General features: G+C 41.3%; 1 protein-coding gene across 2 annotated transcripts in view; it reads left to right on the top strand.

Annotated features, from left to right (window-relative positions):
• Window positions 1–442: 442 nt before the first annotated feature.
• Window positions 443–16,764, top strand: part of pipox (pipecolic acid oxidase) — a 70,243-nt gene continuing 53,921 nt past the window's right edge. For both annotated transcript variants that reach the window (XM_063031918.1, XM_063031917.1), the window contains exons 1-2: window positions 443–687; window positions 6,992–7,140. In XM_063031918.1, coding sequence (XP_062887988.1) covers window positions 589–687; window positions 6,992–7,140 — 248 coding nt within the window. In that variant the 5' untranslated portion in view covers window positions 443–588. The remainder of the gene's footprint in view (window positions 688–6,991; window positions 7,141–16,764) is intronic.

The following is a 16,764-nucleotide window of genomic DNA, read 5'->3' as shown; positions in this document are numbered from 1 at the left end:
TCCCTTTATTAAAGTTCAAACAACTCTGTAGAAATTGGATCATAAAGTTAATTACTTGAGGAAAAAGTCCCGGGAATGGCAAATGTTTTGAGACTTAGCTAAGAGATTTTAAGCTAAATGAACGCCAGAGTTGTTGGAATATAACCAGAGATATGAAATGTAGAAAATACGACCAACGCTTGAACTGAACTGTTGAAGTTTCCATTTTTCGCAGAATTAACGCTGAAGAGCCGATTCAAAATTTTCTCCCGCTACTCTGCAGAAACTTCGTGATCAGAGTCTGTGGGAGTGCATGAAGAACAGTGAAAGACCCACGGCACCTCCCTGTTTGACTGTTTCTCGTCGGTCTCTATAATCTATGACAGGATCGAGCCAGTGGTTCGGTTCCTGCTAAAATTTTTAATCCCGGAGTTTCGTCCACTGTAAACTTGCGAACGCTTTCCCCTGCAGGCTATTTTAATATTGTATGAAAACTCTTATCTAACCCGGGGCAGAAAGGACATTGACACCACTTTAGCTTTCTAACAAGGTGACCTTTAGAAAGCACGTGGTCCAAAGCCCAATTTACAATTTTCGTCAAACAGCAAGATGAGTGACTTTGATGCGATAGTTATTGGAGCAGGAGTCCAGGGATCTTACACGGCCTATCATCTCTCTAAAAATAGCAGGACGCTGTTAATAGATCAGGTATGTGTACTCAAGTTGTTTGTAAAAGTGTGAAATTCCTTCCGTTTTAATTAGACTCAACCATTTTGAGTGTCAGCTGGAAATGCGTCTGTGTTGGGGCAGTCCTGTGTCAGAGACCTAAATACGAATATGACGGTGTTTATCATCGTTCCTAACGTCAAAACACGCACTTCTCGATGGAAGTAACCTAGTATTGCCCTTCAGCGTTTCGCAGCCGGGCGCAAAGCTTAATTAGTTTCTGCGCTTTTGTTATACGTATGAACTGTTGGAATATTTGCCACGGTGTGTGATCATGTGTTTAAACTGTTTAGATAAGTTGTGCCGTACTATTGGCAAGTTTTGGGGAAAAGTCTTAAATGTTACAGGTTATGATTTGGGGCACTTTTTTATGATGATTCAGTGGGTTAGATTCAGAATCAGATATATCCCATATGAGTCTGGGAATGTGTTCCCCTTTTGGTGATTCTGTAAATTGGTCACTTTAAACAGTGCTTTTACTATTGGGCATTATGAAATCTCTGGGTCAAATAGCTCTCAAATTTTCTAGTCCCTTTGTAAGAGCTGTCTATGTAACTAATCCATCACAAGATCTCTTTAAAGTATCCTCCTTGGCTTTGATGGTATTAACCTGTTTCAAGGAGTTGAAGCATGTCCATGGTTGTGTTTGGTCAGATTCACAGCAGGCTTTTGTGGGCTGTTTAACTCCCAGGGTATGATGCATCTATAAATATAACTAGTCATGAGAGAGGAGGCCACGCCTTGGCTTAGGAGCCTCATTGTTGGGGCAGAATCATAATAATATCAAATAGGAGCAGAAAATATGAGAAACACTCAGTAGGTCAGACAACATGTGGAGTCAGAAGTCATTGACCTTAAAACGTTTGTACCACCTTTGATTTTATTAGACATTGCATGACCTAATGTACATTTTTAATGTTTTCTGTTTTTAGCTTCAGATTTATCACCTTGCTTGCAATGTCAGTAAGGAAGATATGAATTGCTGCCACCAAGCTGCAGTGAAGCAGTGTCTATCAGTATCAGTACGCTCTTTGTCATCATTATGATTCTGTAGTGAATGGTTTAGTAAGGAGAAAACAAAATTGCAAAGAAAGGCTCTGAATAGTTGACTGCTTACTCATATCCATAGATACCTTTTGACCTTCTGAGTTCCTCCAGCATTTTGTGTGTGTTGTTTTGGATGTCCAGCATCTGCATAATTTCTGGTGGTTATGGAATGTCCACCTGATTGGATTTCCAGGTGGCTAACATTTGGATCATTGCTTCCCTTAGGAACTTAGTGGCGTCCTACTGATCTGAATTAATCCAGGCTGCCCTGGACCAGGATGTCCTGGACCTGGACATAATTGTCTAGGATGCGGTTTTCAGCCCCTCTTACTGTTGTAGCTTTAGTTCCCCAAATAAGGTCATGATTTCAAGTGCTAGGCAGTGGTACCCTCGTTTCTTTGGTGTTAAATGCCAGTTTTTCAAAACCTTTGCTTTGTAAATGTTGTTTCTTTGCAAGGCCGTAACATTTATCCTCTTACTTCTAGTCCTGTAGAATCAGAGTCAGGTTTATTATCATTGACATGTCATGAACGGGTGGTGGGGTGGAACTACATCTCTACCGAAGGAGGTGTAAGGTGCTTCTTCCCTCTGTTAGCCTGCAGGTCACCCTTGGGCAAGGTGTAGGTAGCCCCCTGACCATGGTCACGTGAAGCCATGGGATCAGGTGGTGGATGGTCGTATGAGCAGCTGGTGAATGTCACAAGTCCTAGTTATGTGACTACTGATGCCAGGCAGACAATCTCTGAAGAGTATTGATATTAGATGGGGTTACTTGTCTTCTCAAGACACTGCCTTGAAGAAGGTAATGAGGTAACAGCAAAGCACTTCTGTAGAAAATTTGCCAAAGAACAATCATGGTCATAGAACATGATCACCTACGTCATATGACACGGCACAGATAATGATTTTATGTCATTATCATGAAATTTGTTGCTTGTGGCAGCCACTACTAGACATTAAAAATTACTGTTATAATAATTAATACATAAATAAATAAATAGTGCAAAAGTGAGGTAGTGTTCCTTTGATAGAAATGGGCGCCATTTTCAGCAATAGTCTTGATTAATGAGCACAGGGGAAAAAAGGAAAAGTTTGATGGCAAATCATAAGTATTATAATTTTTTACACTAGAATAGTATTTTCAGAATCAATTAAGGTGCACAAGTCAACCGAGTGCTCTAATTAACATTTTACCAGGTTCTATCGTTGAATGCAGAGAAATGTCCACAGGATCATAGGATTTGCTTGTAAAAGCACTTAAAGGATTAATACCTTTTAATCTTCTAAATTTGCTCAACTGAAATGTTTGTCAGAATTTTTTTTTAGCTTGCATATACTGTAAAACATTTCCAATGAAGACCAGAGCTAGCAGGCAGTTTGCCTGTTTACTGACATCTGCCAATGTCAGACCATCACCAGTTATTAAAGCGGGGCAGACGTCTCAAGGTGACTCATTATCTGTCTCAGCAGATCCCTCACAAAAGCACAGCTAAAACTTGAACCCACCTCTTGCAAAATCACTAACACCAATTCATGGCCTCACAGTCCACAGTCAAACTTTCAGTCTGAAGTTACTGCAACTGATTTCCTCAACACTGCAAAACAAAATATCTTTCCATGTTTTCTCTGAAAATATTTATGCATTTGAAACTGCTTTTGAAATATGATGACTTTCCCACTGAATAATTAATGTTTATTGCACTGAAAATAGTAATTCATTTTCCAATTTCACATAAAGACAGCAGCACCTGTGATGACACTGGCTGCTGATGCAAACTTGATACTCATTAGATTTTATTTCAAATTGTTATTACAATCTTAAATACTGCTCCCAAATCCAAACTTAGTCTTTATCAGGTTCTCTAATGTCAGGATGTTTAATCACCAAAGATAATTGGTTAAATCTGCCTACTTTTGTTTAGAACTAAGACATAGAGGGATATTAATTTCCATGTACATAGAAATCAGCTTTGTTAAATAAAACAGCTCTTAGCTATATATTACTGAATTCTCACAAGCCATTATATTTTTCATAAGGTCCTTGTCAAAGATCACAATCTGCTATCAGGTTGATCTTATTGCATAAGAATCAGGAGAATCAAGCCTAAAATCAGATTGTGTCTCTGGAATATTTTGATCTGGTCACATGGAGGAATCCATTTGGAAACTACAGATGGATTCTTTGCTTTTGAAGAGACTGAGCAGGCACGGTAGTCTGCAAATTCATGACTATTTTGTCATGTTAAGCTCATAGACAGATGCAAAAAAAGAGGCATGTCCTCTAAGTTATGTTACACTTTTTAACCTGCTTAAAGAGAAGTGGACAGATGTCACATTCTTATCATGTCACATATTTGATGTTTCTGATATGAACTAACTGGAGATGAGGTCGTTAGGCTTATTTGAAGAGCAATGGTAATATTTAAAAATGAAAAGATATTTCAGTTATTGAAGACTGTCAGCACTTGCAGAAAGACAAGCCCCAAATAGTTCAATAAACTCTGTTAATCCAGCATGCTCCAGGTTTTGGTGCTGAACTAGCAGTTTTCCCAGATTACTGGATGTTATTTTTATTAAGGTAATTTTTTCCAGTGAACCTAGTGGCTTTCAAGGGCATATAGCCAACAGAACCATAAGATATAGAAGCAGAATTAGACCAAATGGCCCACTGACTCTGCTCTGCCATTCAGTCATAGCTGCTTTGTCTGGTCTCAGGATATTCTTCCATCTTCGCATAACCCTTAACTCCCTTACCAATCAAGAAACTGTCAGTCTATAAATACACACAATAATTTGGCTTTCACAACCCTCTGTTGCAACAAATTCCACAGATTCACCATGCTCTGGCTGAAGAAATTCCTCCCTGTTTTAGTTCGAAAAGGTCGTCCCTTTATTCTAAAGCTGTGATCTCGGATCCTAGAATCCTCACACTTTTCACGTCCACTCTTTCCAGGCCTTTTATTATTCAGTGAGATCCTTAACCTTCTGAACCCCATCGTGACCAGGCTGTGAGCCATCAAATGCTCCATGTACATTAAGCCTTTTCATTTCTGGGATCATTCTCATGAACCTCCTCCGGACCAGAGCATCTTTCCTTGGATATAGGCCCCAGAATTGCTCACAATATTCCAATTACAGTCTGACTGACACCTTATAAAGTATCAACAGTATATCTTTGTTTTTATATTCTAGTCCTCTCAAAATAGAGCTTTGCATTTGCTTTCCTTACTACTGACTCATTCTGAACCAGGACTCCCACCAACTCCTTTGTACCTCTGATTTCTAAACTCTCTCCCCACTTATTCTTCTTACCAAGTGCATAGCATTTGCCCACTCCTCCTAACGTGCCCAAGTCCTCCTGCAGACGCTGTCCACCAGTCACCTGCAAAAGCTTGGTCTCAACGCCATCAGTTTCCTTCATCCAGATCGTTAATGTGGACCACTGCAGAACTCCACTAGTCACCAGCTGCTACCCTGAAAAGGACCATGGTCACTGTTTAAAGTTACCAGTTCATCACCAGTCCAGGGACTCTAATTTCTGTCTGTCAGTCTATTATCTATCCATGTTAGTACGTTGTCTCTAACACCATGTGTTTTTATCTTGCTTCACAGCCTTGTGTATGGCACATTTGTTAAAGGCATTCTGAAAATCAAGTAAATAACATTCACTGACTCTCCTTTGTTTAAACAAGAGTTCCCACAGATTTGTCAGGCAAGATCTCCCCTTAATAAAACTATGCTGACTTCACCCTACTTCATTGTATATTTCTAAATACAAACATTGGTACATCTAAACTTAATTCTTAATATCATACTCTAAATTCTTACCAATCTCTATCAGGCTAACTGGCTATAATATTGTGTCTTTTGCCTACCCCCTTCTTAAACATTGCTGTTATATTTACAATTTTCCATTTCCCTGGGTCCCTCTTTGACTCCACTGATTCTTGAACGATCATTACAAATGCCTCCACAGTTCTCTTCTGCTTCCTCTCTCAGAACCAGAAGAATGTAGGAACTAGGACCCCGGTGAGTGGACGGGGAGTACAGCAAGCATTACCTGCTGAACATATTCTGTACCACTGGTATTTCCAAACAGCTGAATAGTAGATTATTGGTTTTATTACATTGAAGAACATCAGAAGGAGAAGTAGGCTCAACTATTCAGTCAGATCATGGCTGATCATGTGCCTTCTTACATAAAACTCTGAGCCTTTGATTCCCATAAAATCTTTAAAATCTATTAACATATTTCTTGAGTGTACTTGGTGGCTCCTTAAGTGAAGAATTCCAAAGATACTTTTAACTGATGCGTGAAGAACTTTCTTCTTTGGTCCAAATGATTGGCCTCTTATTTTGAGATTATGCCTTCTATTTCCAGAAACCCCAGCCAGGGGAAATGTCAGCTCCACGTCTACCCAATCAACCACAGAAGAATTTTATTTTTCAAGGAGATTATCTCTCATCCTTGTAAACTCAGGAGTGTGTAAGCCTTGTATGCTTAATTTCTCCTCTTATGACAAGCTGGTGAGCCTTCATTGCATTCCTTGATGGCAAGCATATACTCTCATAGGCAGGCTGAAGTGCTATTTTCCAGATGTGATCTCACTAAGCGTCTATTTAATTAGACTAAGATGCCTATACATTTGTACTCAAATCCTCTTGACAGAAACAGCCAGTACACCACTTGCCTTCCTAACTGTTTGTATGACCTGCATGTTAACTTTCAGTGATTCATGGACAAGGATGCCACCAGTTTTTATTTCAATCACTCTCCTCATTTTTAAAAAGCTCCTTGTATTTCTAGTTAAGGGGTTAAAATAAATGTTTGGCAATCTGACAAGCACGTGCTCATTACTTTGTGTATCCTCCTCAAAATGATTGGATATCCTACTAATTGGTAGCCACAAATCTAGTAAGACAATATTTGTCAATTTAATTTGTAGATAGAGGTCCTTGGAGAGTGACCCTGTAGCATAGACAGTTTTGTTCTACCTGCCTTGTTTTCAAAATAAGTCAATAAGTTAACACCACTTTCATGCTTGACTAAGCAAACAGCAGCTTCTATTTAATTCTCTATAGCCTGTGTGGAGTCTATATCCAACAAATGATGGATTAAGACATCAACTAATTTCACATGTGACTGCAATCACTGACAAATTTAGTAAGAGATAAGATGTCTGTTTTCTCCTTTCTGACACCTTTTTAATGATAATCTCTTTTTTCTATATGCTTTCAGTTTGCCTTGCCTCATTCCCGTGGAAGTTCTCATGGGCAGTCGCGAATTATTCGGAAAGCTTATCCCAAGGCTTGTTATACACACATGATGACTGAATGTTTCCAGCTCTGGAAGCAACTGGAAGCTGAGGCCAACATTGAACTCTTCAGGTAAATTTGCACCCACGTATCCCAGATAAGGGATTCTTTTTAAAATCTCTAGCTACGATCAACAAGGAAAGTGATAGCTAGTTTCTCCGGAGGAGAAGGCCCCGAGTCCTCAGCTTTGCTTGTTGCTCGGCGGCCGAGGCAAGGTCAAAGCGCTCGGCAGAGGATGTTGCTCGGAGAGGCTGTATTGGTGGGGCTGGTCGGAGGCTCGAAGTTTTCAGATGGACTCAGAGTCAGCTGCAGTTGGGTGCTTCCAATGCATCGGCAAGTTATCTGCGCTTGGAGGTTCATGGCAGGGAGAGTTTCTCCCTTCTGCCACCTGCGTTGGATGATGAGTCGATCAGGACTTTGAGACTTTTTTACCGTGCCCATGGTCTGCTCTTTATCAAATTATGGTATTACTTTGCACTGTTGTAACTATATGTTATAATTATGTGATTTTGTCAGTTTTAGTCTTGGTTTGTCCTGTTTTTTGTAATATCATTCTGGAGGAACATTGCATCATTTTTTAATGCATGCATTTTTAAATGACAATAAACAAGGACTGAGTGTCCTCATAATCTAATCTAATCTAATCTAATCTAAAAAATACACCAGGGCATGGTAATTATATAATGAAAGAAGTAGCATGCGCGTTTCCAGTGACCAGTTTCTATTTTGGATTTCCTACAATAATGATTTTGCCTTTAATTCAATAAAATCTGATGTATTCAATGTTTAAATCCAATTCCAATTTTATACATCTTTCTTTTGTAGGACTGTCGTGCATCAGCTGAACAAATGTGTTCCAAATAGCAGTAGGTTGTTAGCAATCTTTTAGCATCTGCTATGCAATGTTTAAAATGTGCATGTTGTCAAGCCCTGTCACCAACTAGATTGTCCCACATTATTGTATGGTCACCTCAGCGCTTTGTGAGTTCCAACAGATAACTGAAACAAGAGAAAATCTGCAATGCTGGAAATCTGAGCAACACACACAAAATGCTGGAGGAACTCAGCAGGCCAGGCAGCATTGTGGAAAAGAGTACAGTCGATGTTTTGGGCTGGGAGACCCTTCATCAGGACTGGAAAAAAAGATGAGTTAGTGTAAGAAAGGGGGAGGAGGGAGGGAGACCCACAGGTGATAGTTGAAATTGGGAGTGGCGGGGGAGGGGGGGCGGTGTAAGGGTGAAGTAAAGAGCTGGGAAGTTGATTGGTGAAAGAGATACAGGGCTGGAGAAGGGGAGTCTGATAGGAGAGGACAGAAGGCCATGGAAGAAAGAAGAGGGGTGGAGCACCAGAGGGAGATGATGGGCAGGTAAGGAGATGAGGTGAGAGAGGGGAATGGGAATGGGGAATGGTGAAAGGGGGGACGTTACCTGAAGTTTGAGAAATCGCTGTTCATATCATCAGGTTGGAAGCCACCCAGACGGAATATATAACGTTGTTCCTTCAACCTGAGTGTGGGCTCATCGTGACAGTAGAGGCTACGGATTGACATGTTAGAATGGGAATGGGAAGTGGAATTAAAATGGGTGGCTACTGGGAGATGCTACTTTGGCAGACAGAGCATAAGCTCAGCGAAATGGTCTCCCCTTTGCACACCCCCCCCCACTCCCAGTTTCACCAATCGCTTTGTCTTTCTTCCTCATCACCCCTCCTTCTTACTCTGATTCACCTTTTTTGCCAGTCCTGATGAAGAGTCCTAGCCCGAAACGTTGACTATACTTTTTCCCATAGATGCTGCCTGGCCTGCTGAGATGGACTGAAATGTTCCTGTCAATGGATAGAGTATCTAACAGAGCAATGTTATGGATTTTATGTGGGTAGGGGTGATTGTATGGTGAATGTGAGTAGAGAGATAGAGGAAACAAAAAGAAATTGGGCATTTTCTGCCACGTGCTGAAACAATGCCCAACCATTTTGAGAGCTGAGGCTACTTCAGCATGCTGGACTCAGATTGCTAGAGCCATTTGCTTTCTTTGACTCTAGCAGGAAGAAAACAAACCTTTTTAAAACAAAAAGTTATCAGTTTCACTAAAATAAATCTGCTACTAAAAACATAGTTGCTCTTGACAAGGAGATATTAAGAAGGTACAACCAAGTGAAATGTATTCACTTGGTATAATACTTCGAATGCATTCAGCAGCAGTCTCTTCTCTGATGTTAGCTAGCAGTCTGATCTGCTGGGACTTGTTTTAGAGTTAGTGCTGTTTCCCCTGAGGAATATAGATTGCATTAGTCTGGGTAGATTCCAGTCATCTCTGTTGAGATAGATGCCAACGTTTGGTCCAAGCCATTTGTTGTTGTTCTGTTTCTATGAGTTATTTACCTTGCTCTATCTATAGAACATCTTAAACAATGCAGTCAATAGAAATAACTGGATGAATATTTCTGTAAAATGCATGGAATATCTCAAACCATTTTGTGCCAAGTCTCTTATAACTAGTGTGTGCTGCAGTTCCGGTTGAACTAAATCCCTTGGAAAAACTTACGTTGGTTAAAGATTGCAAATTCATTCATTTTTAGTCCACGTCACTTGATTGCTCTTTCTCAAATGGCTACGTACGGTCAGAGGTCACATTGTAGCTAATCTGCAATTGAAAGTATTAATCAATTGCCACATATCAATGCCTGCAAAGAAATACATACTTTCATAAACTAACAGACCAGGCTAATATTTAATTGGATGAAAATCAATTTGTACAAACACTTCAATAGTTCATTGATGTTTGCGTTTGTGTTTATTCAGTGGCTTTCTCCTTTAAAGGATGACTTTCACAAGACTCAGTTGGAGATTGGTTAAAGAACTCTTCATGAGATGTAACTTCACCTTATCCCAGAATGCTCATTCCATCAGCTGTGAAATCTCTCAGCAACAGGTACCCTTGCACTGATACCAACGGAAGACAACTTGTAATAACTGCTGATGTTGCAAGAATGTTTCAAAAGTAACCTGCGGTTGCCTTGGTATGGAGCCGCAACAGGGACTATTGTTCAGCTTCCCCCAGTTAATTAAGTTTTCTTTCTATCTCACAGTTCAGTTTTTCCCTTTGCAAATTTTCTATGGCTGAAGCAGTCTGGGTTAATGAGCACAGAGAAATGTGAGGGCTTTAACATTAATCTGACTGACTTGAATTTCATTTATTAAACTCTGAAATACTGTTTTTGATCCCCAAATAAAGGATTACAACTAAAATCCTACTGATATACCAAGTTGCCCAATGTAAGTTTCCAGTAGCCTTCATTAAGTTCTGTAGCCCCACCATCTAGCTGTCCTAATCCATTTGGAAGACAATTCCTTGGATGTTGGCAGTCAAGTGCCCATCTTGGTTCTTAAGGAGTTTTAAAAAGAAATACTTCAGTTCCATAATATTCTTGAAAGACTGCTAGCTATAAAATAATTCACTTAGTATGAAATGGATGTTTCTTAAAATAAAAGCTGATTTGGTCCAAGCTTCCCCATAATTTTGCAATACATAAACAAGAACTAGTCACAAAAAAAGCCATCCAAGCAAGAGAGGAGAATGCCTAATATAACTTGCCACCCAATTGCATTGGTGGGCATGTTCTATTCTAAGTCCGTCTAAGAAGGTTTCCTGTCTCAGGTAAATCAGAATTATCTTTAAAGAAATTCCTTTAGCCAAGTTGGGAAAAGCGGAATTCTTCTGCTTCATGAACTTCCTTGACGCTGTCCAGTTTTGGACTGATCCCAGGCCATCGACTCCCAACATTGGTTCTGCGAGCTGTGCAATTGTACTTGGTTTGTGTGTGACTAATTCTGTGGATTTTCCAGAGAAACTTTAGCATCTCCACCCACCCAACTACAGACTGCATACCATTGCAACGTGGAATCAATGCCTGAGCCTTGTTATGCTTACAACATTCACAATTCACAACACAACAAATCTTCAGCTGAACATTAATCTTGTACAGTACCAGATTTCAATTCTTGATAGGAATACATTTTCTATTAAGTCAACAGCTGAGGCGAGTGTTTAATTGGTTGAGAGTCCATCTGGATTTTCATTTTATTGATGCTGTATTTGTTGAATTTTTTAAAATTAAATTATCCCAGGACTCTCGTGATTCATCAGCTGCAGAAGTGTCGACATCCTGCAGTTCCACCTCGAGTTGGATGGTGACGATTTGGCCAATCAATTTTGTAGGCTGTTTTTATTGTGTTCCCCAATGTCCATTTTAGGAAGGGTAATGTTGTTTAGTGTTTCTATTGCCAGCTGCTACTCATCAGTAATGGAAATAGATGTCTGGGGAGGAGAATACATGGGGTAATGCACAGATGCGTTAAAGTTTCACACAGGATGTTCACTAACAACTGCTACAGGAAGCCAGCGATATCCAGAGCTGGAAACATATTACTAAAGAAATAAAATTCTTCCATGCTATTAACGGTGTTCGTTTCCCCTGATTTGAATTGATGGACTGGACAGTATGCAGGAGGTCATCTTCGAGCTTGAATAAATACGCCACACTTGTCATCGACCTGTGTGGATGAATGTGTTGCCTATGAGAACATGCTGTACATACCCAAATCAAAAGCCGTGGATGAACCAGGTGATTTGTAGTTTGCTGAGGGCCAGATCTGTGGCATTCAAGCTGGCTGATCCAAAACCATACAAAAACTATGACTTGTGGAGGGCTATTTCAAGAGTAAAAGAACAATTCTGATTGAGGTTAGAGGTAGAATGGACCATGTCAACTCTGGCAGGGTTTGCTGGCCATTACATCCGACAAAACGAAACCTAACATCATGAATGGCAGCGATGCTTCACTACCAGATGAGCTCAACGCCTCTTACACTGGCTTTGAAGGGGAGAATGAAACCATAGCTATGAGGATCTCTGCAGCATCAACTGATCCTGTAACCTGTCTCCAACACTGATATCGGAATAACTTTCTAGAGGGGGAGCCCTTGCGAGGTGACAGGCCCCAAAGGTGTACCTGGTAGGCCTCTGAAAGCCTGTGCCAACCAACTGGCCAGTGTGTTCAAAGACATTTTCAATCTCTCGTTGATACAGTCGGAAGTTCCGACTTGCTTAAAGAGCAACAATCACGCTAGTGCCCAAGAAGAGCAGGGTGCGCTGCTTTAACGACTATGATGACTGCAGTAGCTCTTGTATTTACAATGATGAAGTGCTTTGACAGGTTGGTTATGTCTAGAATCAACTCCTGCCTAAGCAAAGGCTGGACCCACTGTAATTTGCCTATTGCCACAATAGGTCTACAGTTGATGCAATCTAATTGGCTCTTCACATGGCCTTGGATCACCTGCACAATATTAATACTTGTGTCAGACTGCTATTTATTGACTACAGCTCATCATGTAACACAATCATTTCTACAATTCTGATTTTCTTTTACAAAAGCTACAAAACCTGGGCCTCTGTACCTTTCTCTGCAACTGGATCCTCAATGTCTTCATCGGAAGACCACAGTCTGTGCAGATCGGAATTAGCATCTCCAACACACTGATAATCAACACTGGTGCACTTCAGGGACACGTGCTGAGCCCACTGCCCTAGTCTCTTTACACCCATGACTGTGTGGCTAGCCACAGCTCAAATGCCATCTATAAATTTGCTGATGACACAACTATGGTTGACAGAATTTCAGAGAGTGACAGGAAGGTATAAAGCAGCGAGATAGATCAGCTGGTTAAATGCTGTTGTGGACTTCAGAAAGGGTAAGATGAGGGAACACTCACCAATCTTAATTGAGGGATCAGCAGTGGAAAATCAGAGCAATTTCAAGTTTCTGGGTGTCAACATCTCTGTGGATCTCTCCTGGGCCCAACATATCAATGCAGTTACAAAGAAGACACGACAGCAGCTATACTTCATTAGGAGCTTAAGGAAATTTGGTATGTCACAAAATATATTTGCAAATTTTGACAGATATACCATGGAGAGCATTACAACTGGTTGCTTCGCCATCTGGTATGGGGACAGGGCACTGCACAAGATCAAAATAAGCTGCAGAAAGTTGCGAACTCAGCTTCTTCATGGGTACTAGCTCCCCAGCATCCAGGACATCTTCAAGGAGCAATGCCTCAAAACGGTGGCATTAAGGATGCCCATCACCCAGGACATGCCCTCTTCTCTTTGCTACCATCAGGGACAAGTTGCAGGAGCCTGAAGGCTCACACTCGAGGATTCAGGAACTGCTTCTTTCCCTCCGCCATTGGATTTCTGAATGGACGTTGAACCTTCAAACACCATCTCACTAGTTTTTGTGCTTTTTTTTTCCACTACTTCTTCAATTTAACTTTTTAAATATTTTTATATATTTACTGTAATTTGCCGTATTTTACCATTATGTTTTGTAATGTACTGCTGCATGTAACAAATTTCGTGACATACGCTGGTGATATTAAACCTGAGTCTGATTCTAACTCGGACAAATGTTTCCACTTTTTTGCCAGTGGTGGTGAATGCATATTTTCTGTTGAATGGAGAAAAACCATCTCCGTACTGTCTTACACAGGATATTATCTCTGTTCTAGTACCTGTTGTTGTCATGCAAAAGTCCAAGAGGATCCTTGAATGCTTACTACTATGATGACACTAAACTGGCTGAGAAGCTAGGCATGCCAAGGAACCATTATGAACGGAAACCAACATAGAAGAGAAACCTTGCAATTAGCTTTTAATTAGATTATGAAGACACGCAGTCCTCTTTTATTGTCATTTAGTAATGCATGCATTAAGAAATGATACAATATTTCCTCCGGGGTGATATCACAAAACACAGGACAGACCAAGACTAAAAAAACTAACAAAACCACATAATTATAACATATAATTACAAACAGTGAAACAATACCATAACTTGATGAAGAAGTCCATGAGCACAGTAAAAGTTCGAAGTCTCTCAAATGTCCCACATCTCACGCAGATGGGAGAAGGAAGAAAAACTCTCCCTGCCATGCCCGACCACAATCCGTCTCTGAGTCATCCGAAAACTTCGAGCCTCCGAATCAGCTCTCCGACACTGAGTACTGAGCGCCATCTCTGTCCGAACGAGTCGACCTCAATCTTGGTCGCCAACAGCAGGCAAAGCCGGGGATTTTGAGGCCTCCCTCTGGAAGATGCCCGACCACGCAGTAACGACAGCAGCGAACGAGCGTTTCAGAAATTTCTCCAGATGTTCCTCTGTGCTTTCACGTCCGTCTCCATCAAATCAGAATTGTCCACAGCCCCTATTTAACGGATACGATATTATTTTTCACCGGAGGGCTGCTTAACATTGTACAGAGTGATAAATAAAATATGAACATAAACTTTATTCATATTTTAAAGCCTATTTGCCTAGAAATTGTTCCATACCATTTTGGGGGAGGGGGTGGAATTGAAACAACATTGGGGTTGTTAGTTTAACATCGGTTGTTAAGGTCACATAGAAGGACAACTCCAGTGGTGAAGTCAACACCTCAATGTTGTATTTTCCTGTGGAAATCAGTGCTGAAACTGCCATTGTGGGTTTCAACACAATGCTCTCTATTTGAAACGTTAATCGCTCTCAGCAGATAGCCCAGCAGGTGTGATCTTTGTAGCCTGCCCTAGTCACGACGGAAGCCACATTTTTTGAGCTGCAGGAGACTGTTGATACTGAAGTGTTGAGTGCGTAGATGCTGCAATAATGGTCACATAGATTGTGTGTTGTGCCAAGAGTGCTCCCAGGGGGCCAGCATAGTAGAATATACAACATACATTCAGTGGCCACTTTATTAGATACAGGAGGTACCTAATAAAATGACCACTAAGTGTTTTTGGTATGGCTGTTATCATCTGCAACTAAAACCCACCCACTTCAAGGTTCAACATTTGTGTAATCAGAGATGCTCTTCTGCATACCCCTCTTGTCAGTTTGATCTTTTGAGTTACTGTCACTCTTCCTGTCAGCTTGAAACAGTCTGATCATTCTCCTCTGACCTCTCACGTTAACAAGACATTTCTACCCAAAGAATTGCTGCTCAGCGGATGTTTTCTTGTTTTCCGTCAATGCTAGAGACTGCTGTGTATGATCCCAGGAGATCAACAGCTTCTGAGATACCTAAACCGTCCCGTCTGGCACCAACAATCATTTAATTGTCAAAGTTACTTAGGTCACATTTCTTCACCATTCTGATGTTTGATCTGAGCAACAACTGAACCTTTTGATCATGTTCACAGTAAATTTATTATCAAAGTACATACATGTCACCATATACAACCCTGAGATTCATTTTCTTGTGGGCATACTCAATCCAGTAAACATAATGGTTGTTCGTCCATCGTTGTTATCGATGAAGACCTTGGCACCATTACGAGGATGATTGTGTCCAGACTAGCGCGTGATTTGGATTTAAGCGAGGAAGAGTTGCGCAGCGTCAGCCTCACTCTCTCTTCCCAATTCCCATCTGGATCCAGTGGCAAGACAAGAGTCAGACGACTGTGCTGGGACTAGGCGTAGTGGATGACCAGGACGTCTTCTGTGTCTTGTCCTGCTCTACACGTTCCACGACGCTTGCAGAGTCCGCCTTCTTGACCGTTGGAGCTTCCATTGGTCTCGTCCGCTCAATCCGCTGGAGTCTGTCTTCACATGCTGGGATAGACAACTCCCTATCTCACCGAGGGTTTGAGACCCGTCGGCTACCCTCACCCAGTTTAGCCGGCTTGTCAAAGCCGTTGCCTGGGGTGTGGTCACTGTCTCATGCAAACAGCTACAAGATGAAGAGTCCTTCAAAGTGAATCCATGGATTTTGGAACAGCACTGTATTGGGGCAAGTGAAGTTGCATGAAGTTATCAGCTCTGGTTCAGGAGCCTGATGGTTGAGGGGTGATAACTGTTCCTGAACCTGGTGGTGTGAGTCCTGAGGCTCCTGTACCTTCTCTTTGATGGCAGCAGTGAGAAGAAGACACGACCTGGGTGTTGGAATTTTTGATAATGGATGCAGCTTTTCTGCGACAATGCTCCGTGTAGATGTGCTCAATGGTGGGGAGGGCTTTATCCGAGATAGAGTGGGCCGTACCCACTGCTTTTTGCAGGATTTTCTGTTTAAGCATATTAGTGATTCCATACCATGCAGCTAGTCAATATACTCTCCATGACACATCTATGGAAGTTAGTCAGATTTGTAGATGTCTTACCAAATCTTTGCAAGATTCCAAGGAAGGAGAGGCACTGCCGGGCTTTCTTTGTGATTGCTCTTATGTGCTGGGTCCAAGGGAGGCCCCCTGAAATAGTAACACTGAGGAATTTAAAGTTGCTGACCCTCTCCACCTCTGATCCCCTGATGAGGACTGGCTCCCTTGTGAAGTCAATAATCAACTCCTTGGTCATGCTGATATGGGTGTGAGGTTGTTGCCATAGCTCCACTCAGCTAAATTTCCTAATCTCTCTCCTATATTCTGATTCATCACCATTTATGATTTGGTCAATGACAGTGGTGTGTCAACAAATGTAAATATGGTATTGGAGCCGTGCTTAACCACGTAGTCATAAGTGTAAAGTGAGTAGAGCAGGAGGCCAAGCACCCAGCCTTGTGGTGCACCTATGCTGATGGAGATTGCGGAGGAGATGTTGCCAATCCAAACTCACTGGGGTCTGCAGGTGAGGAGATCAAGGATCCAATTGCACGAGGAGGTA

This window comes from Mobula hypostoma, chromosome 23, assembly GCF_963921235.1.
Source record: "Mobula hypostoma chromosome 23, sMobHyp1.1, whole genome shotgun sequence".
NCBI lineage: Eukaryota > Metazoa > Chordata > Chondrichthyes > Myliobatiformes > Myliobatidae > Mobula > Mobula hypostoma.
Note: the sequence above shows the minus strand (reverse complement) of the source record. Positions and strands in the feature narration are given on the sequence as shown.